Raw genomic sequence first — 23,116 nt, 5'->3', positions numbered from 1 at the left:
AGATTCATGCTGATTAGTGGGTGCCATATAGGTTAAATTTAACATAATGTTTCTGTATGAGATATAAATTCTGTAATGAAAATTGATTATTTTCTCTTGCCTTCACCGCTGATCACTTTCCCTTTCTAGACCAGTTCATTTAAGATTTTGAAGATCTACTCAAACATTTTTGAAAAGAACACTTTGTCAAATGTGGAGAACAAGTGTTGCAAAATCCTTGGGAACATTAGGTCAGTTCATTGACAGGAATTTTGCACCATTTTGGGAGATGGTGTTGAACAATATTAGTCTCTTTTCTATTTCTTGTTTGTAGGACCCTTGATCCTGTGACAAGGCAGTCATTTTTTTTGGCTGTTTTGTAGTACAGTTGCACTCGTTAGAGGCAGGAATATGCAGGGCTGGCTGAGAAAACAAACCTCCGTGAGATTTTGAGCCAATGAAGGATGGCACTCTGGGAAATCAGCTTCCCCATATTTCAAACCTGTCTTCAGTGAGAGGACAGTCTGCACGGCAAAAGAGGATTTACTGGGGTTTAATCCTGTTTGAAATTCTGTACTTTGAAAAGTTCTCTGTGCATTCAGGCTAGGATGAAGGGTTTTCTTTGCATACAAAAACCAAGCATACATCCCACTTAGTTATGAGATTTGGGGGCAGAAACAGACAGGGATTTCCACTTTTTAGATGGACCTCCATTTGCTTTGCCATCACAATTGCACATTGCTGGCACATTGCCCACCCATAAGGGAGTCATTCAAAAACTGCTAGGACAAATTCTATACCACTAGTCATGTTGCCAATGCCTGTGTATGCCCTGTGGGATATTCCATAACTTGTCTCTGTAACCTGTATTTGCCAAACACGTTGTCTTCTTGTTGTCCTGTAGTCTATGGTGCATTGTCAGTGCAATTGATTGAGAATTAGATTTATCTTTTGTCGATTTGCAGCTTACTCCGGGCTTGATACTGTGATTCTGGGGAGAGTGAGAGTACAACTGTGTTATCCATGAGTAGGGCATTTGGGTATCTGACACAGCTTCCATGTGCTTCATTTAGTAAGTCAGAATCACAAAATCACAGAATATTCTGAGTTGGAAGGACTCTTAACATGAGTGTCCCATACAGGGATTAAACCCACAACCTTGACATTGCCAGCAGCATGCTCTAACCAACCAATGCCTGCTGCATTCACAGGTATGTGAATAGTTTAAGAATTCTGTTTGCAGAAAGTACTTGGAACAAAGCCCAAAAGGTTGTTGTTTATTTTGGAGCACTCCAAAATGTGAAGGAATGTAAAATTTCAATGCAACTTTGTGCAAATTCTAATTCTTAATTCTTGGGAAGTTGAAGCCCTCCATCCACAAAGTCATTCAGATATAAGCACAGCGCAGTTCAATGTCAGACAAAAAACCGAAAAGAGATCACAAAGAACATAAACAATTTTACTTCATTTTTATGGAATTTTGATAAAAAATAATTTGGATTGGAACTTTTTTCTTCTCTTACGAAGAGGAGGAAAGAAAAAAAAATTATTTTCTAGAACATGCCTCTTCAACTTGCTGCTTCTGAATGAAAATCCATCTTAATGTAAGCCTCCACCTAACCACTTTGTCAAATATCTTTTCTGCCGCGTTTCATTATTATTTTTGAACAAAGCAAAGCACCTAAGGCAAAGTACTGAAAAGCTCACAGCATTATATGCTTAGGGAGGAGTGCTTTACTAGTGGTCTTGTCTCAGGTTGGCAATAGTCTGTCGCATTGTATAATATTTGAATTGTGAGGATTTATAGCCACTGTTCAGGTAAATAACAATGTCATGCCAGGTAAAAGATACAAAGAGGTGAATTGAATTATTTAATCATAGCTGAGTTGCTACTCAGGCTCCTGGAGTGGCAAAGAAATTAGCATTACAACAGTGATCTTTGTATGTGAATATCAGGCATGCTTCAATCCAGGCAGGAAAAGATGTGGTTCCAATAATTGTCTTTATAGGCACAGAGCCATTTTGAAGCTGTTTATTTGTCCATTATCACAAGATCAGATATTTTGCTCTCTCCTGGTGGATTTATTTTTTCCAATTTCCTATTTACAGAAATTCTAGGAAGCTGCTCACAAATGCACACTCCTGGGGGGCCAAGATTCACATTCCTGACCTCACTGCTTCAGCCACTTCTTAACTGTGCTGTCTCTGCTGTTGCTGCTGTGCATCCAGTGCCCAGGAGCTGGTCTACATTGGTAGTTTTGCTCAGAGCAAGTTAAAGACCTGCACCGTGTGCTCCAGAACTGTGTGGGATCAACCACCTCCAGCTGTTTGGTGTTGACAAACAGCTGGAGCAGTAACATCCTGTACCCTGCACCTCGTCCCAGGCAGGGTCTGAAGGCTGCTGAGCATGAGTGGGGATGGTACATGAGCTCAGCATAGATGGAACTGAGCTGTGCAGAGCTGGCTTTGGCCACCCCAGGTTTAGCTTTTCTGCTTGTTAATGATAATGTTTGTCCTTGCATACCTTGCATAAAACTTTGAGGGCTTGTTTACGTGCAGCATCAAACTACTTTGAAAGGAACTTGTTGCCAATGTAGATTTCACCTCTGGATTGCAGTGTGTTTTCCCATGGTTAATTTTCATGCAGTCATGCAATTCAGAATCACATTTCTTATGATTTATGCACTAGCAAATAAGTTGTCCAGAGGAGATAATCTTATATTTGTAATGCCTTCATCCCAGACTCTGTTCTTAAAGGGGAACTCCAGAAATCTATAGGAAAAACAGTTTTAAAAAATGTTCCAGGGAGAAATGAAGTTTGAGTTATGTGCACATTTTCTGTGGTATTTGAGGACTGAGGGAGATAATATCTAGCGTCTTTTCAAACACTGCTCTGTACAAAATACTTCCACTCCAGTTGCTTGTTTTCTGTTGCTTGCCTGTGTAAACTCTATTTAAATAATATGGGCCTGCCTAGTCTACACTGTATTTTACAAGTTAGAGGTGGGCAACTCATTCCACAGTGGGGGAAAAAACCCATGATTTCAAACTAATTCTTTGCCTGCACTCAGAGAAATCAAATAAAAATGCAAAGGTAAAAAAGAACAAAGCTTCACTCAAGTTCAGAGGAGAAGTGACAGTTCCCTGGTTGAAGAGCAGCTCTCTTGTTATACCTGTACAAGTAAATGGCAAACATTAATGATCTCAGTTGAAGATGTTCTGTCTTCTTCCTCCACCTCTACTGTTGTTCTCAAGCTTTTGAACAATTGCTGAAATCTATAAAATAGTTTAATTTATATTCTCTTAGGAACGAACTGAAGGAAAACAAAGTCATAATGTCACCACTAAAATCATTCAACATTTCCAAAGTCTGATCCTCTAGTGTATAAGCTTGTGTAACTCTGCCTCATAAGGGTGAGGGATACTCTGTTGAATGTGAGTGCGATGTGTGTCTGTGGTGACTGTAAATCTGTTGGTGTAATCTGTGTGTGTTATGTGCGCATGCAGAGGCAGGGCATGACAAAGTGTGTAATAATGAATATTGCACAACAGAGGATGATGCTACACGGCATAAAGATAAAGGATAATGACATTGCTCTCAAATAACAAACCCCTCAGCAATGCTGGCAAACCTGTGAGGGAACTTAAGACATCTTCATTGTTTCATATGGTAATAATCTGTGTACACACGTGGTTTTCATAATGATTCATGGATATAGAATATTATATAAGCAGTTCAAGAAGAAGCTACCTGTTTATATTGAATAATTTCCCTATGAATGGTTTAGGGTTGTGGGTTTTCTTGCTTTGCTTTTCTGAGATCTGCAATTTCTAACACTGGCTTCTTATCACAAACTTGCAGCCATACAACCTGATCTCATCAGATCAAACAAGTTAAATGTAGTCAGATCTGATCAATACTTAGGTGAGCAATTTCAAAAGTAATTCAAGAATGCATTGGGAAACCGCTCCATAGCAGTATTCCTCTCTTGCCAGCGTTGGGGAGTTCACTTGATACATGGCTCTTCAATCTCATCCTAAATTGTCCTCCATCATTGCCATGTGCAAGTGGCTGCATTTTTCAGTGTGCATGTATTCTACTGAAAACCTTTTGTGATGAAAGGCACTACATAAGCAATTGTGCCCGTTCAGACTTTATATTTTATATATAATATTTTTATATTTTATATTAGCTTTGTGCAGCCCTGGTTTAGTAAAACCCAACAATATGTTATTCTTAAAGCACCATTTAGGTCAGCCTTTGACTGAAGAGTTCAGAGCACTGTTTCCTTGTCAAAAATACTTATGCAGAATCAGAAGTGCTGGCATATACCTGTCAAAAAGACAAAATGAAGCAGCATGTCTATTATCGTCTGTGAGATAAACAAGAATTATCATGTTTGGGTTCTTTTACTTTCTTCATAAGATGTGATTTAATTGGCTTACTGGACTTGAGGGACAGCTGGACCTGGTCATTGCATCTTGATGTTTCTGTTTGCTTTCACTCCAGGCCTGTTGATGTAACATTTCTTTATATTTGTGTAACACCTACAGTTCTACCTCTCTTGGAGAAAATGTATGGGATATCTATGCATGAGAACTGTGTATTATAATAGCTAAGAGCTATGATAAAGAATACAAATTCACTTGTTCTCATCAAGCTATAAGAAAGCACCAGCACAAAATGAAACAAGAGGCTATCAAACCTATTGCCAGGAGAAAATGCAGATTAAATACAAATAAACACAAAGTACAAATAAAAGATCTGAATAGGGTTATATAATGAAAAAGAGGGAGCCCAACAAGCTTCTTTTCTTTTTAATGCCATACTCCAAAGACAAATACTATAGCTGAGTTTTCAAGGAACAAAAAGTGGTGCTTTTATTCTGTATTTTTCCTGGCAAAGCTACAGAACAATTCCCTTAACTGAATGCAAAGAATAAGACCTAAAAAAAAAAAAAAAAAAAACAAAACCAAACCACTATTAGCGTGATCATAGTTGTGATCATGTAAACACAATTGATTTTCCTGCTCTAAGACAATCATGATCCACCACTGTAAAGGGAAACCACACCAGAAGTGAATTATACTCTCGGCTACTAGTTTGGGAATTCAGTCCATATACTGTGTCAAAATGCTGATGCCTATGCTCTGAGAAGTTCCAGTGAATATATCTCTTTAGAGCAACCAATAAAATGAAGTAAGGAGTCAAACATTCCCAAATCTCTTGTATTTATATATAAAGCTGGGTGCGTGTATTTCTAGAAAGAACAAAGGAATGAATTCTCTCTTTGTTGGTGGTGTTTCTTTCAGTTTGGAAAATGAAATATTCTCCTCTGGATACTTCATAATATACACTTTTGCACTATTTCCTTCTTCTGGTCCTATATGAGGATGCTCTTTTCCAAAGCCTTGAAAGCATAGACAAGTTTGATTATGACTTTTAAAATCAGATTTAGGTAAGGAAGTCAAATTTATACAAGCTTGGAGAGGTTTTGTTAATACCAAGCATATCTGAATATGCCTGACTTTGTACCTTTGCAGGATTTCACTTTGCCTAATATAATGTTCGTCATGGTTTTAATTTTTCCTCAAAATGGATCTCTTTTATGTCTGCTATTTACCATCCTTGCCAGAATCATTGAGCACAAGAAATACAGTATCTACAAGATGCAGAAACTGCTTTCTTCCTTGCACTCATGTAATATGTAATGGATGGTTTTAAGAAAGGATCTTCACTCTGTGCTTTACCTATTCATGTGTAGGATTTTGATTTCATTTGAAATGAAAGGCGTAAACCTCTGGTCTGAAAACTAATAGAATTTCTGCATTTACCTGCTGATCCATAGCCTTTAGGTTAGATTGTGTGTCAGCCAGCAGTCAGCTTGTTGAATGAAGCAATACTTTAAAACTAAAATGAAAAGATTTCTGTTATATGTAGCCTGACACCAGATATGAAGGCAGATTTCTGCTGGCTTATTATTGGAAATATTTTCCAGTGTGTCTGATAAGCAAGACTGAACAAGCCGTAGGAAGTAGGCCTAATCAGATAATGCTGACTTGCAGACCAGAAAAAAAGAGAAATGGATTTTGCTAAGTGCTGTGCCTTCACTTGACAAGACTGGGGACAGAATGGTTGGTGTAATGGCAAAAGGCACTCAGAAAGCAGGCAGTAAACCTGCTGCTTCCTGGAGGTGGCTGTTGTCTCTAAGCCTTTTTTCTTGTGTGCATTCATCATCTGTGCTACAGAAGGTTTACATCTAAGTGCTTGAGTGCATTGGCACTCCGGAGATGGGGCATGTAAAAAGGACTGTGAGAACATCAGACTGGATCACCTCTTCATTTTTCAGTGAGTCTAGGTGGTTTTTTTGGAACTTCAGAGGAATTCAAAATAGACTTAGGAGAGGGTCCCCCTGAAGTTGTGTTTTGCACAGACTCTCAGTGCTGCAAATCCTTCCTGGAAATACACTTGAACACTGAGGATATTCACAGGAGAAGCAAATTCTCAATATGATTACAGGATCTTCATGATGTTGCAGGATGGAGGACAAAGGAGGGTCTTGTAGTGATTCTTAGAAAGAGTTCTCAAAGGACTGAAGCAAAAAGATTCCTTTGTTACTTCCTTGTTACTTCCATGCCTAGGTATGAAGTGGTCATTACCACAGTTTGATAGTTAACACAGAAAGATATTTAACACAGTTTAAGATTCTTTTATGTTTTCAGATTGCATGTAGGTAATAATTATATCAAATGCAAACATAGTGCCACTTTAATATTGCATGCCAAATGTGCATACTTTTATTTGTTGGCCTGAAGACATTAAAAAATTTGTTGGAAGATCCTCTTTATTCTAAGGGGCTTTTTTAAAACATCTCAGCTCTTGGTTTTGTACCTTAAATGTGTCTGCTCAGGGAAAAATGAATTTAATTGCATAAAACCTACTCTGCACTGATTTTCCCAGGGAAAAGATTAAAGTTTTAAATGGATTGAGTGTCCCTGTAAGTATATTCACATTCATACGTGTCTGGAATGAACATGCCATCTGTGGCTTCTGCTTTATTTTTCTTATGTATATTTGGAATTCAAAAAACCATTTATTTTGTGAAGAAAAAAAATCAATAAATCATTTAAGTTGTCCTACACTTTGTATAACTAATTGTAATTAGTATAATGTCTTTGTTGGCAAGGGCTTATCATGCACATAGCATGAAGAGGCAAAGAGCTTTATAAAGAATTATGTTGTTTTGTAAAGGTAATTGTGACACTATCTCTGCTTTTGTATGTGATTGAACTCTTAATTTTTAATGTGGCATTCTTTCCAGTAGTGTAGCTCCTACTGTTACCTGAGGTTCTCTGTAATGTAGCCGTAGAACAGATTTTAGTCAGTTCTAGATTTTGAAGTTTGGTGCCAAAAGGATGTAGTCTAGACTTGAGTCAGCTAAATTGTGGCAAGCGTGTTGCAGTTTCTAGTTGTAATGAATTAGCTTGTTTTAATGTTTGTGATACATATCTTGTAGATAGGAATTTAGTTAATCGTGATGTCCTGAACTTTGGTGCCAGGGGAGCAGCCACAGGCTCCTCTGTTGGATCCTGTCATGTGTATGGCCTTTGAGGAGCTGCTTGCCTGCAAAATTCTGTGGCAACATTGCCAAGTCCTAGCTAGCTGATACTGGGAATCACTGAAAAGATGATGTTACTAAAAGCAGTACAATGTGGAAGAGAAATCAGAGCATTTATTTATAAAGCAAAGGACCACTGCCCCACTTCATGAATGTGTTCTAGTAACTTGGGTTCACTGGAAATATCATATTCCTGGTGCTAACTGAAGTCCTCACCATTCTTGATACCTAGGCTTTAGTTCAGACTGACAGTGAGCTGGCTAGATGATTAGTATGATGATTCTTGTATTTATTATTCTCAAAAATCTGGATTGTGAAAGACTTGGAAAATGAACTAATTTGCTACTTCAGTTGATAGCAGAGAAACCATAAAATTCTGGTTTCAAGCGTTTAACTGCCATTCTAATAAGTATGGAGATTTTTCTCAAAGCTTTTACTTGTATTATTAACCTGCTGCAGACTATTCAATGAATATTGGAATAATATATTCTGAAATTGTCCAGTGTTGAAGAAACTGTTCAGTGGGGTAGTAGGAAATCATCTGTGACCTCTAGTTCCTCTTCCTATGAGCTTCCCTGTGGCAGTCTCCTGCTTTTCTGAACTGTTTGCTGTACCATGCATTTTCTAAAAGCTGCCATCTGAGAGAAGACCTTGTGCCATTCTTTATCCTGCCAAATATGTCTGCCTGCAATCCGGGTGCTGCCTCCAGTGTAGATATTTGAACCAGTGACTGCAGACATCTGGCCTTCAGAAGACCCTGCTGCATAGATGTAGTGACTCTGGGGAAACAAAAGGGGAACAACAAATGCTAATCCTGTGTGTCCTCAGGATTTGGGACCCTATATTTTAAGTGAGGCTTTAATTAGACTTCAACCTCTTCTGCCCACAATGTGTATGAGCGAAAGATGCCCTTCAGAAAGCCACCTACTATGTAAGCCAAGCAGTGGAGAAGTTAGAGGAAGTTTCAGTAGCTCAGATGTGAAGTCTATTTGCTTCTTTCTTGATATTTAGACAGAGGTGAGTTAATTAAGAAAGAAGTGAAAGACTTGATCCATTTCGATGGAATATAGATAGTAATCAAAACCCTAATATTGATACTAGACCATAATATCATACCTATATATGTGTGTGTGTGTGCTTCATTAAAATGTATGTCAGAAAAGAAAAAAAAAAGAAAGGAAAAGATAAATATTTTGTTCCTTTTATACTTTAAGGAAAAGTTAAACTGGAGAAAGTTACAGTAGTAAAAGGGAAGGCAACATCTGGGTTAATTAGCAGTTCATCTTCAAAGCTTGACTGATGGGTTACATTATGGCCTCTTGCAATTGAATTAAAATTCAGACCCACTCAAGTTCTATTTTTACCTCCTTTTTCCATATCAGAATAATTTGTCTGGATTTAAGACTTCATTTTTGCTAAAAATATTGATGTTCTGTAATCTAAAATGAACTTTTGGTTAGTGCAAATAGGCTGTGTAGAGAAGAGCTCTGTGGCTCTGGATGCAATTCCGGAGAACGTGGCTTTATGACATGTTAGGGATAAGGACATGGACATTCTCCAGAGAATCTCTTTCTCTTGGGTATTTGAAAATTAAGCTCTCTGCCTCAAGAATTCCCCTGTGTGTACAGTGCCTTGCACAGTGAGGGCTCATAGTGCTGCTGTATTGATTCACAGTGCTACTGTCATGTAAATAATCAGTTAGTAATTTAGCAACAAATTAGGAATTTAGTTTAGAATACCTGGGAACACTCTTTTGAATATCACAGCTGGGGGGAGATGAGTTGTTGGTAGAGGAATGCAGACTGATGAAAGTCTAATCTGTGGAGTTTGAGTTCTCTTTTTCCAGTGAGTATTATCTGTTCAGAAATAAAACTTACAGTTAACATTCTGGCCCTTCAAAAGCTTCTTTTTTTTTTTTTTTTTTTTTTTTTTTTTTTTTTTTTTTTGTATGGGCATCCATCCTGGTAAAAAGCAAAATTATCAGATAAATGTGAAATGTGTGGAGAACAATGACATTGCCTTCCCTTCCATGTCAATATCAAAGAGGTAGTGCTTGAACTACCACAATGGCTGCAGACTGTGGAAAATTTGAAAGGGTATCAGCTGATGTACATCAGTGTGGGTTCTGTCAGCTGAGGATCTGGTCCAGTGTTCTTCCCTCTCAAATGAACAGTTAGGGTACAATCTCGTGCTAGCTATTCTTTCATTTTCAACATAAAAATAAAACAAAATACCTTTATAAAAGCTTCTGCTCACATTCCAGTGTCACAGAAATACAATGTACACCTTTACGAAGTTGTATCATATTTTTGATTTAAACATAAAAAAGACCCAACCTAATAGAAAATTTTTAATGAAAAAATTTAAGCTGCTTTCAGACAAGGTTAGATGAACTCCTTTCTGTATCTTGTATTGAGAAGGTAAGAGCTAATCAAGAAATTTCTTCTGTATTCACCTACAATACATTTCACTAAAATATGCAGCTAGGAGTAGTGAGTGCCCTTTAATACCAAAAGAAAAGGGTGGGAAAGCCTCCTTAATTAAATCTCTTCAGGGATCCTGGATTAACTGCAGCTCTGTTTAGTTTATATCCTCCCTGTAGAAAAACGTGCAGACCCAAGACAGCAAATATTGATCTAAATGGAGATGCAGGGAAAAGGCCCTGTTGTCTTTTTATTTCCACTTGGCACAGGTTTTTTTTGATTCATTTTTGGTTACAAAGGATGAAAATCTAAATCCTTCTCTACTCCCTTTCACGCTGTGTGAAAATATTGAACCAGGACTCAGCAAACTGGATGCAGCTAATGGTGAAGAGAAGAGCACATAAAGCTGCCTACAGAGAACTGTGGCACCAGCCCTGAAACCTGTGCCAAGGTTTCAGCTGTCACTCCCTTTGTCACAGCCACCATCAGGGATTGCAGTAAGTCTTCAGTCTAGCATAGTCCAATAAAAAGTGGGCAACGCTGGGACAGGGTTACACCATAGTGCCACAGCCAGGGAAATTTTGGCATTACCCCCCATTTGCTTCAGCCACAGCAAGCATAAGTAATTGTCCTGTGGAGCAAGTGCTCTGCTGCCACTGACCAGAAGAGTTGCGTTTCCTGATAAACATTCTTCCTAAGCATGGAATGAGTTTTACTTTAGAAAAATCAGGTGATTTTTGATGAGAAAAATGGCTGCTTGAAGATGCCAGCAACTGAGCCCTCAAACCTGCTTATGTGAATTTAGTTTTTCTTCATTCTAAATGTAATTGCACGTTTGTAATGGGCGACATTTCTGTGCCTCCTGTCCTGATTTAAACATCAATTTGTTCAGCCACAAAATCCAAGTGCAAATGGAGATGTGTGGAGCCACGTGCTTCTCTTTCTGCATAGTGCAGCTCCAGCAGGTCAACGTTGTTTGTGATTGTGCATAAACTGCTCAACTTCAGACCCTAGGGGACAAGAGCAATCTGGGCACTCACAAAAGGCATCATCTGCTGATAACTTGAGTCCATGCAGTAGCATGAGCTGTGGCTCAGACCACAGTCTGTACTTAAGAAAGAGAAGTAAAGAATCTTGGCTTAAGAGAAGTCAAGGGAATATGTATTTCTGGAAACAGGAGGATTAGGGAAGAGAGTGGGGAAGAAAAAGAAGTTTGGAATTGGGATTTACTGTTTTGTAAACTGTTTGCACCAAGACCGCAGTTCTTACCTGAAGACTGAGTGCAACCTGTAGAAGGCCAGTAGCTGTAAGAAATTTATCTACCAATTTGTGTTCCCTGCAGGGGATGCCATTCATCTTGAAGAGATTAGCACAGATTTGAGAATGCATCAGAATCACCTTGAAAAAATATATATGTCCAATATATAAGCTGGAGGGCAGAGTTTACAATTATAATTCCTTAGAAATTCTTGTTTCTCTTCTGTGTGCTTTGCAGCAAGCTGGACCTCTATGATCACCCTTGATAAACAGGAATTCTGCTTTTCTTCTCTGAGCTCAGCAGCAGAGGCATCTGAAGGAGCCCTCTCTGCCTGGGTGAAATAACTACCTTGTCTCAATGCCTAAGTTCGCAACTGAACTGAGATGCATCAAAGTCAGGTCAAGGAATCAGAAATAAGGAAACTACAGAAGCTCGGACAGCAGAAGTCAATTTTCTCAGGCTACTGCCTTTTTTTTCCCTCTTTGTTTCAGGTTTCCATGAGTGTATTGAGTAGACAAAGAAAGAAAGAAAGGAAGTAAATTTTAAAAATGCACACAGCACAAAGATTGGAAATGTATCTATAAATTAAATACCCAAGCAGATGCCTCAGGTATTTCAGTACTTGTAGTAACAGACTAGTTCTTATTTCTAATGTTGGTTTTGCCTGTCTTGCCCAAAACAGTAAGTAAATATTAAGTCAAATAGTTTCAGTGGTTTAAAATCAGATGCAGTTAAATACAAAGCTGTCATTTCTCTGCTCCTTTTTGTGATCATTCAGAAGTGTCTTTCCTGTCTTTTTTTTCAATGCCATTTTGACATGGGGTTTATTAATTGTTACATCTCTTTTTAAATCAGATTGTGTGGGGAGATTCTCATGGGCCAGTTTGCGACCTAGGAACAGTCTTTACTGCAAGTTTATAACAGACTCAACTGAAATGGACTCTTGTCCCTGTGTTCCATTGGTGCAGTAGTGATACAAACAGAAAGCCGATATTTCTGGAGGTTATTTGAACCTCATGCCACCCAACTGCAGTTTATTTTTAGGATTCACAGTAAGGATGATCTACCAATAGTTTGGGCTGACTGGAGTGCATCACTTCTCCATATCCAGGTACATCTTGCTGGGCAGTCACTGCCTGAATCTGGAATGTGGTCTGTGCTGTTCATAATGCATTCCGCTTGTTTAAGCTTTGCATGAAACTGTACAGGATGGATAATAAAACATCTGTCCCTGTGTAAATGTTTCACTTTTTAGGATGACCTGAAGCACGGTGTGTGAGACAGTCTGCTCACTGCTGGAGGGGCACGGCTGTTTATTATTGCATGTCCTGCACCATTATGGAACGCAAAGCGAACACCTGTGTGAACACTCTCACACACACACACGTACGAAAGAATGAATGATTATGATAAATGGCTGCCTAACAGGTATCTTCTTAATGCAGAAATAGCAACTATTTTTACCAGGTGAAATCAGTTCTCTGTGCTTGCGTCTTCTTCGCTCTTCTTGTGCTCTTTTTTTCTGCAGAAAGCATGTAATAGAATAATTAATGACAAAGTACTGTGTCTTAGAGAAAACAAATAAATCCAGGCTAGGGCTGATATTCTTCAGGATTTAGAGTCTTGCACTTCTCCTGTACCAAAGGTACTTCCTTTGCTCCTCAAATAAACAGCTCACTTGCAGGAGAAGTGTATGTGCCCCTCAGGGGAGAGGTGAGAGCCTTGCTGTTCTCTCAGGGGTGGGTGCATTTTGCTGTCAACTCATTCCAATCTGTCATTTACAAATCTACATCTGATGTGAAGAGAAGGGCATAGACCAAAACCATGACTTGGGGAATGTGGGTGTTTAATTTGGCAATGCAGAAGAGTTTTTCAGAAGCCGTACTCAAAGATGCTTCTTCAGGGGAAGAAAAAAAAAAAGAAAAGAAAAAAAAAGGTCTCAGTCAACATTAGTACAATGGTAGCATTAATTTGGTTAGTAGAGAACTAAGTAGTGGCTCACCAGTATGCGCTGGCAGATAAATTTCCTGTATTTTTAGTTGTAAGGAAATATACCATGATTCAGCAATGCAGAAACCCAGAGAAACCCAGGGAGAAAAAGAGCGGATTGTCTTTAACAAAGGAGTGCAGATGAGACATGTACCTTCTACCCTCATTCCCAAGAACCTGTCACAGATGAGGCTGACACAGGGCATGTGGCAGAGTGCCAGGCAAAGCCAGAGTACCCTGACCCCCTCCCAAGAGATTAATGGTCTCTTGATGCAGCACAGATGCAAATCAGTACCAGAGACAATTCTACCTGAACATAGTCTAAGTTAATCCTGACATAGTTTTGAAAATATTTCTGTTTATTTTGCATCATTTTAACAAACTTTTTTGTTGGAAGGGCATTTCACATTATGAAGCCTCCACTCCGTGTATTGTAGGTCTCTTAGTCTGTTTAGACCAATACTCTTATTTATACTTATTTATTAATCAAGAGGCCTGACAAGCTGCTGCAAATAAAGCTGCTGCTGATTCAGTCGTTTGGTAGGAGAGTCATCTGAGGATTAGATTCTATAAACAGCCTTTATGAAAAGATTTATTTTTTGTCAATTAATTGGCCTGGAGAATTTTGTCATTTCAATCTGTCATTGTTGAATTTTACTTTACTGCAATATTTTGAAATTAAGTCAAAAAGGAAAAGTGTCTATCTAATGCTTTTGGCAAGCTCTCTGTTAATTAATAGCTTTTTGAAGTACTAAATTTCCTCGGTTTTTATCTTAATTAACACTCTTAATTGACCTTCTGTGATCTCTAGTTTCTCCCAAAAGAATTAAAAAATAGACTTCTCAGTTCTTTTCTGCAATCAGATTGACATGCAGTTGCTTGTGTAGACATCTTCTCTGCCTTCACGAATGTTTTTCTTCATTTTTATTTTTTACCACTGAAGTCCCCACTGGAAATTACAGTCCATTGAACCATAGAGCTAAAATTGATTGTGCACATAAAAAATCCTGGAACAATTGAATGAAGAAAAGAACTTCCTGGAATTCTGTGCTAAAATCAGAAGTCAAGTGACAACAAAACTTCTACTCGATTTGAACTCACCTGCCCTGGATCACCAAGAAAATATTTTATGTTCTTCCATTTACCCCCAGTGACAGAAAGAATGAATTTTTCCTTCATTTAGCCTACATCAAAGTATGGTTATAGATGTCAAAGAAGATAAATTTCAGTTGCCAACATTTTTAGGGTACATTCTCTATTCCATCTTCTTTATTTCAGTTTCTTTTTGGGAAATAGTGGAAAGTTAAAGCTGAAGAGCCCTGTCTAATTGCTTTTATTTTAAATTAATTTTTAATTAAAGCTATATGTGTCACATATTACAGCTCTGATAGTCCTAAAAGTGTGTTTTACTATTTTCTTCTGAAATATAGAATGCAAGTCTCTTTTGGAACATGTTGTGAGAAACAGTTCTTTCTGCTGGAGTTTATGGAAGACATTACTAAAAATGCAAATTCTATGTTTCGAGACTTCAAACTTTCAAGTAACTATTAATCTTGGAGCTTACTTTTATATTCTGAGATTAAATAATGACACTTTAAGCACTTAAACCTTCACTAAGAGCAAGATAAGCAAATATATACTTCGTTTCAAGCATTTTAACTAAGTTGATTCCACTGGTCTTTTCATGTCTTTAATGTTAAGCATATGCCTATGTACTTTTCTGAAATGGTGGATGGTATTTAGCAGAGTGAATTACAACCAGTAACTATCATTTCTTTAATCCTAATAAAGTAGGAAGTATGCAAAATAAGCTTTCAATTGCAAGGTAAACAAAGTAACTTTTTGTGAGCATTGCCTTTTTATTGCTGCATTCAGCTGTAAATCATGTCTTGAAAGCAAAGCCATCTTTTTAAAAGTGTATTTTGAAAAATAGTGCATTATTTTCTCCTGAGCTGTTGAGACAATTTCCTGTCCAGATCTGGTACCCCATTAATTTTACACTATTAAAAAAAGTCTCTCTGAGCCGTAGGAAACAATTTGGGATTGCTGCACACGCATACATCACAATAGGTCTGCCTATGGTAGTTCTGCAGATGATGTTTAACAAACTCCTGTTTACCCTGTTTTGGGATTAACATCCTCCTTCCCCCAGATTTTTGTGGTTACATAGCCTTATGCTACACATGAATGGAGGATTTTTTTATTTCCTATGTGTAAAATTTGAAATTTGAGTGCAATTACAGTGACAAGAGGAACTCTTTTTCTAATGAGTCTCAAAAACTCCTGACCAAGAAGCATACAGAACTCTCCTGTAGAGAGGGAAATTGAGTGCACAGTGTTAGCATAATAGCAAGGGCTGAGACATTGCTTTGCACTACAGTTTTATGGGATGATATTTTAAAAGGTATTTGGAGATTTATGGCTTTTTAGGGAGAGCTAAAATTGTTTTCACATTTCTGATATTGCTTTCATTAGAATTTTGAAAGTATGTTTATGATACCAGATTGAATTCTAAGGTGTTACCAAATCATCCAGAATCTCCACTTCTTAAGTATATTCCCTTGTATCCCTGTGTATCTTCAGAGGAAAAAATGGGATGAATATAAGTGCTTTGGTTTAAAGTATATAATCTGTATTCTGTCATGTACTTCATCTCCCAGGGAAGGTACCTGGGAACTCACTCTGCTGTTTTTATTTATCCTGCCAGTGCAGTATATAGATGAGAGGACTAAGGTCCAATGGTGTTAAAACAAGACATGAAATATTGATTAATTCTTTTTTAAAATTCCTTTTTCCTCCTGAGTATAGCAAATTTCAGATGCTACTGTCAATACAGCGCTCTCCAATAAACCTCCATTATTGGAAGGGTCCTGATCTTCATCGTGTTCTTATAAATGGTTATTATGATTCTAAAATGCTTTGAAAGCTCAAGGCCAGTGTTTTCCTGGTGCAGGAACAGAAAGCAAGTTAGAAGCAATGCAGCCTTTTATCATGGCAGAATGTTATTTTGAAATAACATGAATTGGATTGGGAATTCTCCCTGCTAGTAGCAGAACATTCTGGTTGAAGAGATGAAGATCCTGATGGGGCAGATAAACAACTGTACACTTTCATGGCTATAAAGGTGTCAAAAAAAGAAGCACAATTAGAGTTGGTATCTACCTAATGAAACATGGGTGTTTGACACCCTGCCTTTAGTTTCCACTTGTCACTTGTCGTTTTTCAGTTTAAGTTAACCCTTTATTTATTGTTTCCAGTATGATCTTTACAAAAGCTGCTAACAGATACTTAGCTGTTTCTCCAAGGGAAAGGACATTTCAGGAAAGGCAGGGATAGAAGTTCACACCAGCTCACACATGAAGGATGACAGACATGGGCAAGGAAGTGAATATTTAACTACTTTCAGTGTTTTTGGACTCAGTTCTGGAAATTGAGGTAATTGTTTTTCACTAAAAAACCAAAGGTTTATTTCAACTGGAGTGCACTGGATTTTCTTTAGGAATGTAAAGGTCTTGGAGCTTTTCTACTATCCATAATAAAAGGTATTACACAGGGAAGGAATTTGAATCTCAGACCTTTATGTGCCAGGTAATTGTCATGATAAAGGTTGTACAACTACTTTTTTACCCATTGTCTTAAATAGTATTTACTTCAACTTGAGCGGGGAAGTAACACAGAATCTGTGCCAAAAACCACTGATTGGTATATTTATGCTGGAGCAGCGAGGCAGGACACTGGAGTACATTCTTGCACTGAACCAGGAAAAAACACCTAACGTTGGTTCTTCTGTCTCACAGGGAACCTGAGGCTTGTAGGCTGGATAAATTGCTATAGTTTTGGGGGTTTTTTCCCCACATGAAAATTTTATTCCTATCCCAGGATGAAAATGTTCTCAGAAGATTTTGTTGGTGGCAATAACTGATTTGCAGATAGGCTTACTTGGCAGTTCTTTTACAGCAAAACTTAATTGTGTGCAAATACTAGACTGCTTTAACTTAGGATGGAGAACAGACTGCTCCCTGCCATACCCGAAATCTAAGAGCTTACAGGTGTGGCAGAAAGCTCATATATCCCCTCCTCTCACTCACACCCAGCTCTGTTAAGGTGGTCTATTAAGATGGTTTTGTGGTATCTTTCTTTGAAAATTAGGCTTTTAAAAATAATTTAAAGATTATTGTTTTCACTGATTTCAGTCAAACTGAAAGCAATACATGCACAAAGCTGGACTTCAACCCATTCATAAGCAACAAGGGCTGAGTGTGCTCTCACTACTCATGAGGTTTGAAAGCAGTGAGTCTTGCATGCCCAGGTCATCTGGGCATCTCCATTGACTCCCAGTCCCCCATTGGTAGCATTTGTGTGAGAAGAGCAAACAGGGTTTGGTTTGTGGTTAACAATGCATGTGTTTGCTCAAACAACCTGTCTGTGAGCCAAATCTGTACACTGGTCATTTTTCTCACTCATGCAGGTAATACTTCTGGACTGGTTGCATATATATCGTCATTTGGGCAAAGACTGTCAGTCTGGGCCCTATCCTCTTGTGGTCTTCTCTCTGCTGTGTTAGCTCGAAGAATGATAACACAAAATTATGTAAAGGGATATGCACAGATTTTTGATTTTCAGAACCTTATATTAGATGGTTTTGTACCAAAATATCCTTGGAAGTTTCATTCCTGTGTGAATTTTCAAGTCGAGGATAGCCTATTGCAGATTAAGATTTTGCTTGCAGAAGAAGATGGTGCTTACTCACATGCACGCACCAAAAATTCCAGGAGTACTTTGTATTTTGGTAAACTTTGTCTCATTTTATATACTCCACTAATTTCTATCTTTCAGATGTGAAAATAAATTGTTTTCTGTTTTACTGGAGTTGCATTGTTTGACTTCAGATATTTAACGTGGTATTTTTTTTAATGTGGACAATAGCTGGAGGCCCCAAGCTGGGAAGAATGAGAGCGTATCTATAAATAATTCAAAGTAATTGTACCGTTTTGACAGATTGTCAAGCTGCTTAATGCCTTTTGTCCCAGGCAATAGATTGTATTTCTTTGATAAAGTGTTGATAATTTCTCATTGCAATTTGTTTTGTGTATGTTGTATTTTTACAGAGTCCAGTCAGGTTCATATCTCAGCACGGGTTGGTTTACCTTAATTTTGGCGATGGATGCCTGCTATGGGATTCACGTCTATGGGATGATAAATGACACCTACTGCAAGTAAGATCATAGAAAATTATTTTCATGCATCTACAATTCTGATGTCTTGTCAAAATTTCACAATTGATTTTAATATCATAAATCCAAAAAATGGATCAGGCAGTCATTTCCCAGTGTTTTGCGTTGATGTGACACTATTGTCAGCATATTCACTCCTGATACGGCATGTGCTGTTGATGAAATAAAAACATTTACAAAATCTAACATCAGATGTCATAAGGAACTATTTTTAATCGAAGATCTTACGCAGTTTCTGAATTAGTTGGAAACAAAGCATGCTCATATTCTTTTGACAAAATATACTTGCTTCCACTGCTGAAACAAATATATAGAGGAAAAAACTAATACATTATATTCTGAATACCAAATACACCTGGAAGTGAAATAAAATGGTTAGGCCAGGATAGTTACCTGAAATTACATTTCACCACCACTGAGCAACCTACTTGAACTTTCTAGGTTATATATGGCTTGTTTTGAGTAGTAGAGGTTTCTAATTAGATAATAAAACAAGTCCTGTGAGCTTTATCACCATAAACTGACATAAATTCCAACCAACTACTGTTGGTGACCTTACAGTGACAGTGGATTAATCCTATTGTCAGAAGTATAACTCTAAACACAATTTTTAACAGTCCAAGTTAAATACTTTAATCTACTGTGTATGGTGGAAAAATATAAATTGAAACTATTCCTCATTCATTCAGAAAAGTGGGAAATGTCATGTACAATTTATGGTACTGGTACATATGCACTGTTCTGTACCTCAGCTGGTCCAAGTCCTGCATGTAGCCAGTCCAGTGGGTCATGAGCTCCTAAAGTTCCTTTGTGCAGATTCTTATTCCGTATTCTGTGTCACTCCAGTGTGAGACTCATTCCTGGCAGAACCAAAAAAACGTCACAAACAACGGAGTTTGAGTCACAGCTGTTTAATTAGGATATCTTAACGTTAGAGGCTGACTTTTTAGAACTTGCAGATCTCACTGATTGAGTCATCCAGATGGAATGAACAGAATGAACATATGTTGTTCTTTGTTTGTGAAAACACACAGTAGGCACCCTGGGATGAGGGGTGACAGGACTAAGGTTGTCCTCAGAGAGCTCAGCCAAGCTGGCATTGCAGAGCGCTGATGTAAAACCAGACAACAGCATGATAGCACTGTTGGCAGCAGAGAAGGCTGTCTCCTTAAAGCTGTGATTCTGACTGGATTACCTACTTATATTGGATATTACTCTTATAACTGCCTTGTTCAAGAACCAGTTTCAACAGGTGGGACTATCCAGTGAGAAGACTTTGCTGAGGGAGGGAGCCTTGTGGGCTGAGTTATCACAGGTTAAACAAAATGTGCAGTGCCCATAAGGGCCAGCCCATCGGCTTTGTGCTGACTGTTGAGATCAGTGTATGCTGAGAGATACACTGAGTTTCTTCTGCCTTAGGAAAATTCCTAGGAACCATGATGTAATGAAAGCCCTTACAGTCTAGCAAAGGAGTTCAAGTGCTGACACATGGAAAGGATTTCAGATCATTCATAGAATTGTTTAGGTTGGGAAAGACCTTTAAGATCATGGAGTTCAATTGTTAACCCAGCACTGCCAAGTCTGCAGTAAACTGTGTCCCAAGTGCCACATTTGGCACTTTTAAATACATCCAGGGCTGGTGAGTCAACCACTTCCCTGGGCAGCCTCTTCCAGTGCTCGACAACCCTTTTGGTGAAGAAATTTTTCCAAATATACAGTCTGAACCTCCCACGGTGCAGCTTGAGACAATTTCCTCATGTCCTGTCACTTGTTCCATGAGAGAAGAGACCGACCCTCTCCTCATCACAGCCCCCCTTCAAACAGTTGTAAAGAGTGATAAGGTCCCTCCTGAGCCTCCTTTTCTCCAGGATGAACACCCCTAGCTCCCTCAGTCATTCTTCACGGGAGTTGTGCTCCAGACCCTTCACCAGCTCCACTGTGCTTTACCTGGACTCCCTCCAGCACCTCAGTGTCTGTCTTGTAGTGAGAGCCACAAAACTGAACATAGGATTCGAGGTGTGACCTCACCAATGTTGAGAACAGGGCACAATCACTGCCCTGGTCCTGCTGGCCAGGTCCTGCTGGCCACACTCTTGCTGATCCGAGCCAGGATGCTTGTATCTTGTATTCAGGTATATTATATATTTATGTTTTTCTTGAAAATAGTACTTAAGTTTATCTTTCTTCTCCCTAGGTCAGAAGGCTTTCGTAAAGTTCCCTACCACTATTACGAGCCAGGAAGAGATGAGTGTGAGGAATATTTTCTCCATGAAAATGCTCCATATGGAGGCCACAGGTTTATCACGGAAAAGAAAGTATTTGCTAAGTGGGCCAAGAAGCACACAATAATATTTACACATCCCAACTGGACGGTGTCTTGATACTGGTTTATTTAACTCTCCCTTAACAGCATATTACAAACATGTCTCAGTTTACAATAGTTTTGCTTACATCTGGCTGGCCTTTCTCAGCCTAGGTAACACTAAACTAAAAACCAGAAGACAAAGAGGGTGGTGGTTCAGCTGTTAAGCAAAATTAATCATCTGTGGAAGGCAGACACATTGTTTGTTATTTCTTAGGGTTTTAATCCACACTATGCACTTTATACTTCAACTGGATTTTACTTCAAGGCAGGAGGCAGGAGCACTTAAAGACAGATGAGATTCCTGTATATACAGGTGCACACAGAGAACATGGTGGTCCTTTGAAAATTGTCCAGCATCTCAGATATTTAAAACTATTATTTGTAACTCATTTGCTGTACTGAAGCACTAGTTCCATTTGTGGTATCAGTAGAAATTCTCTACACGAGGAATGTGAGGAAAAATACAAAATACAGACCTCCAAGGTCCATGAGTGAGTAAATTTTAAAAAACACCTGAATATATTGATGCACAATATATTGTGAGCACTTGCATATATGGTAAAATTAGAGATGAGCTAAGCATGGTTCTTGAACTGTACCCAACTCTTGAATGAGAAGATATTACCTACTCAAGACTCCTGATTAATTCATGACTTCTGAAATGCAGCTTCCTTCCACCCTGGTCAGTCGATTAATTCATGACTTCTGAAATGCAGCTTCCTTCCACCCTGGTCAGTCTGCACCATCTGGGACTATGCAGTTTGTGCCTTTTGAAGCTACTGTCCCACAGTTCAGCTCCTCCAGCAGAATGGCACTTGGCAAAGATTGTGTTTTGCAGCCCTTGATGAACCTTTGGCTGTTGTACCAAGCCTGCTGTCATTACCCAAGCTGGTGAGTGTAAAGTTGTGTCATGAATATCTCCATTTACTTCAGTTGTGCATTTCACTGGCTCCAACATCCAAATAACAGTATTTTGACAGTGTTTCCCATGGAGCCATCATAATTTATTTTAGATCTCCAGTTTCTCCATCTTTAAAAACAAGGATAGTGTCTATCTACCTCACAAGAGAGTTGTGAGGACTAATTTAATTTAATTTAAAGCACTTTCCTGATGCAGAATGCTCCAGATCATTTATTCTTAACACTAAAACAATGGTACCTGTCATTTATTCTTGTCTGTTGGGTTTTTGAAGAAAGTGACAGTGTGTCTGGCTCTGATGGCAAATTGTACTGTGCATCCGCTTTCCTACTGAGAATAATTTGTAATACTGAGTTCTATCAGCTTGCATTGCTTCAGATGAAGTTGAAAGAACTCCCCATCCCACAGTATTTTCTGCACATTAAAAGGCAGTTCAAGAATCTTAAAATATACTCATCTCCAGTTTAAGTATGTATTTCCAAGCTTAGTGTCACGGAAAGTTTTCAACTGCAGCAGACTCACTTGTCATGTGACCATAATTCAACTATACATGTGAGTTTTATTTAAACTGTATTTAAACTAATGCTTTAAGTTTAGAATGTGTCCTATGAATATTCTAACATCTGGAATGTCAGATTCAACACTGTAATAGCCAATACTGTGAACACTTGAAGGAATTACGTGTGGAACATGTCACACAGGGTTTACTCACACTACTTAAACATTAACCAACAGGAAACTTTGTATGCTTTTGTAAATCAAGAAAAGGGGAAAGTAAAAAAATATTTTTACATGTAAGTATTTGTATACTGACTATTTCCTATTGTATATTTGTATATATAAATCTATATTTTATATGTTCATTGCATAAATATTCTCTCATCAACAGCTCCAATTCATAGGATGGGGAGGAAATCTCTTCAGTAGTATTCCTCCTCCTGATCATTGGTTTCTTGTTCCTGTTGGTAGGTGATTCCAGGGTACCATCTCTGTTGCCCCTTCTATTTTCTGCCATAAATGCAGTTCTCTGATTTTATTTTTTAATATAGCTCAGCTTTCACTGCTTACTTTAGTGCTCTATGTATTCATTCTGGTTGTCAGACAAAGGCTGGGGCCATGCTTATGATCTTGGATAAACATCTATATTCAAACACAGGCTTTGTCCCAGGTTTCTGGCATGACTTTATGTCTCACCTTCCTGTTTGGAAAAGGAGAGCAATGGTATTTGCCTACTCCCTTTCCTGACTGACTTTCTTGAAAGCTGTTGAGATGAATATTCCCAGTTTCAACTTATTTGTATAACGCTTTGAAGAAAAGGTGCCCAAAGTCT

The 23,116-nt window shown here is 38.3% G+C and overlaps 1 protein-coding gene across 2 annotated transcripts in view; it reads left to right on the top strand.

Annotated features, from left to right (window-relative positions):
- Window positions 1-22,893, top strand: part of ST6GALNAC3 (ST6 N-acetylgalactosaminide alpha-2,6-sialyltransferase 3) — a 213,742-nt gene extending 190,849 nt beyond the window's left edge. For both annotated transcript variants that reach the window (XM_066192628.1, XM_066192627.1), the window contains 2 exons: window positions 18,377-18,484; window positions 20,697-22,893. In XM_066192628.1, coding sequence (XP_066048725.1) covers window positions 18,377-18,484; window positions 20,697-20,883 — 295 coding nt within the window. In that variant the 3' untranslated portion in view covers window positions 20,884-22,893. The remainder of the gene's footprint in view (window positions 1-18,376; window positions 18,485-20,696) is intronic.
- Window positions 22,894-23,116: the final 223 nt, after the last annotated feature.

This window comes from Chamaea fasciata, unplaced genomic scaffold, assembly GCF_029207755.1.
Source record: "Chamaea fasciata isolate MVZ Bird 193981 ecotype frontalis unplaced genomic scaffold, bChaFas1.0.hap1 SCAF_10, whole genome shotgun sequence".
NCBI classification, from domain to species: domain Eukaryota; kingdom Metazoa; phylum Chordata; class Aves; order Passeriformes; family Sylviidae; genus Chamaea; species Chamaea fasciata.
The sequence above is the reverse complement of the archived record's forward strand: the minus strand, read 5'-3'. Positions and strand labels throughout refer to the sequence as shown.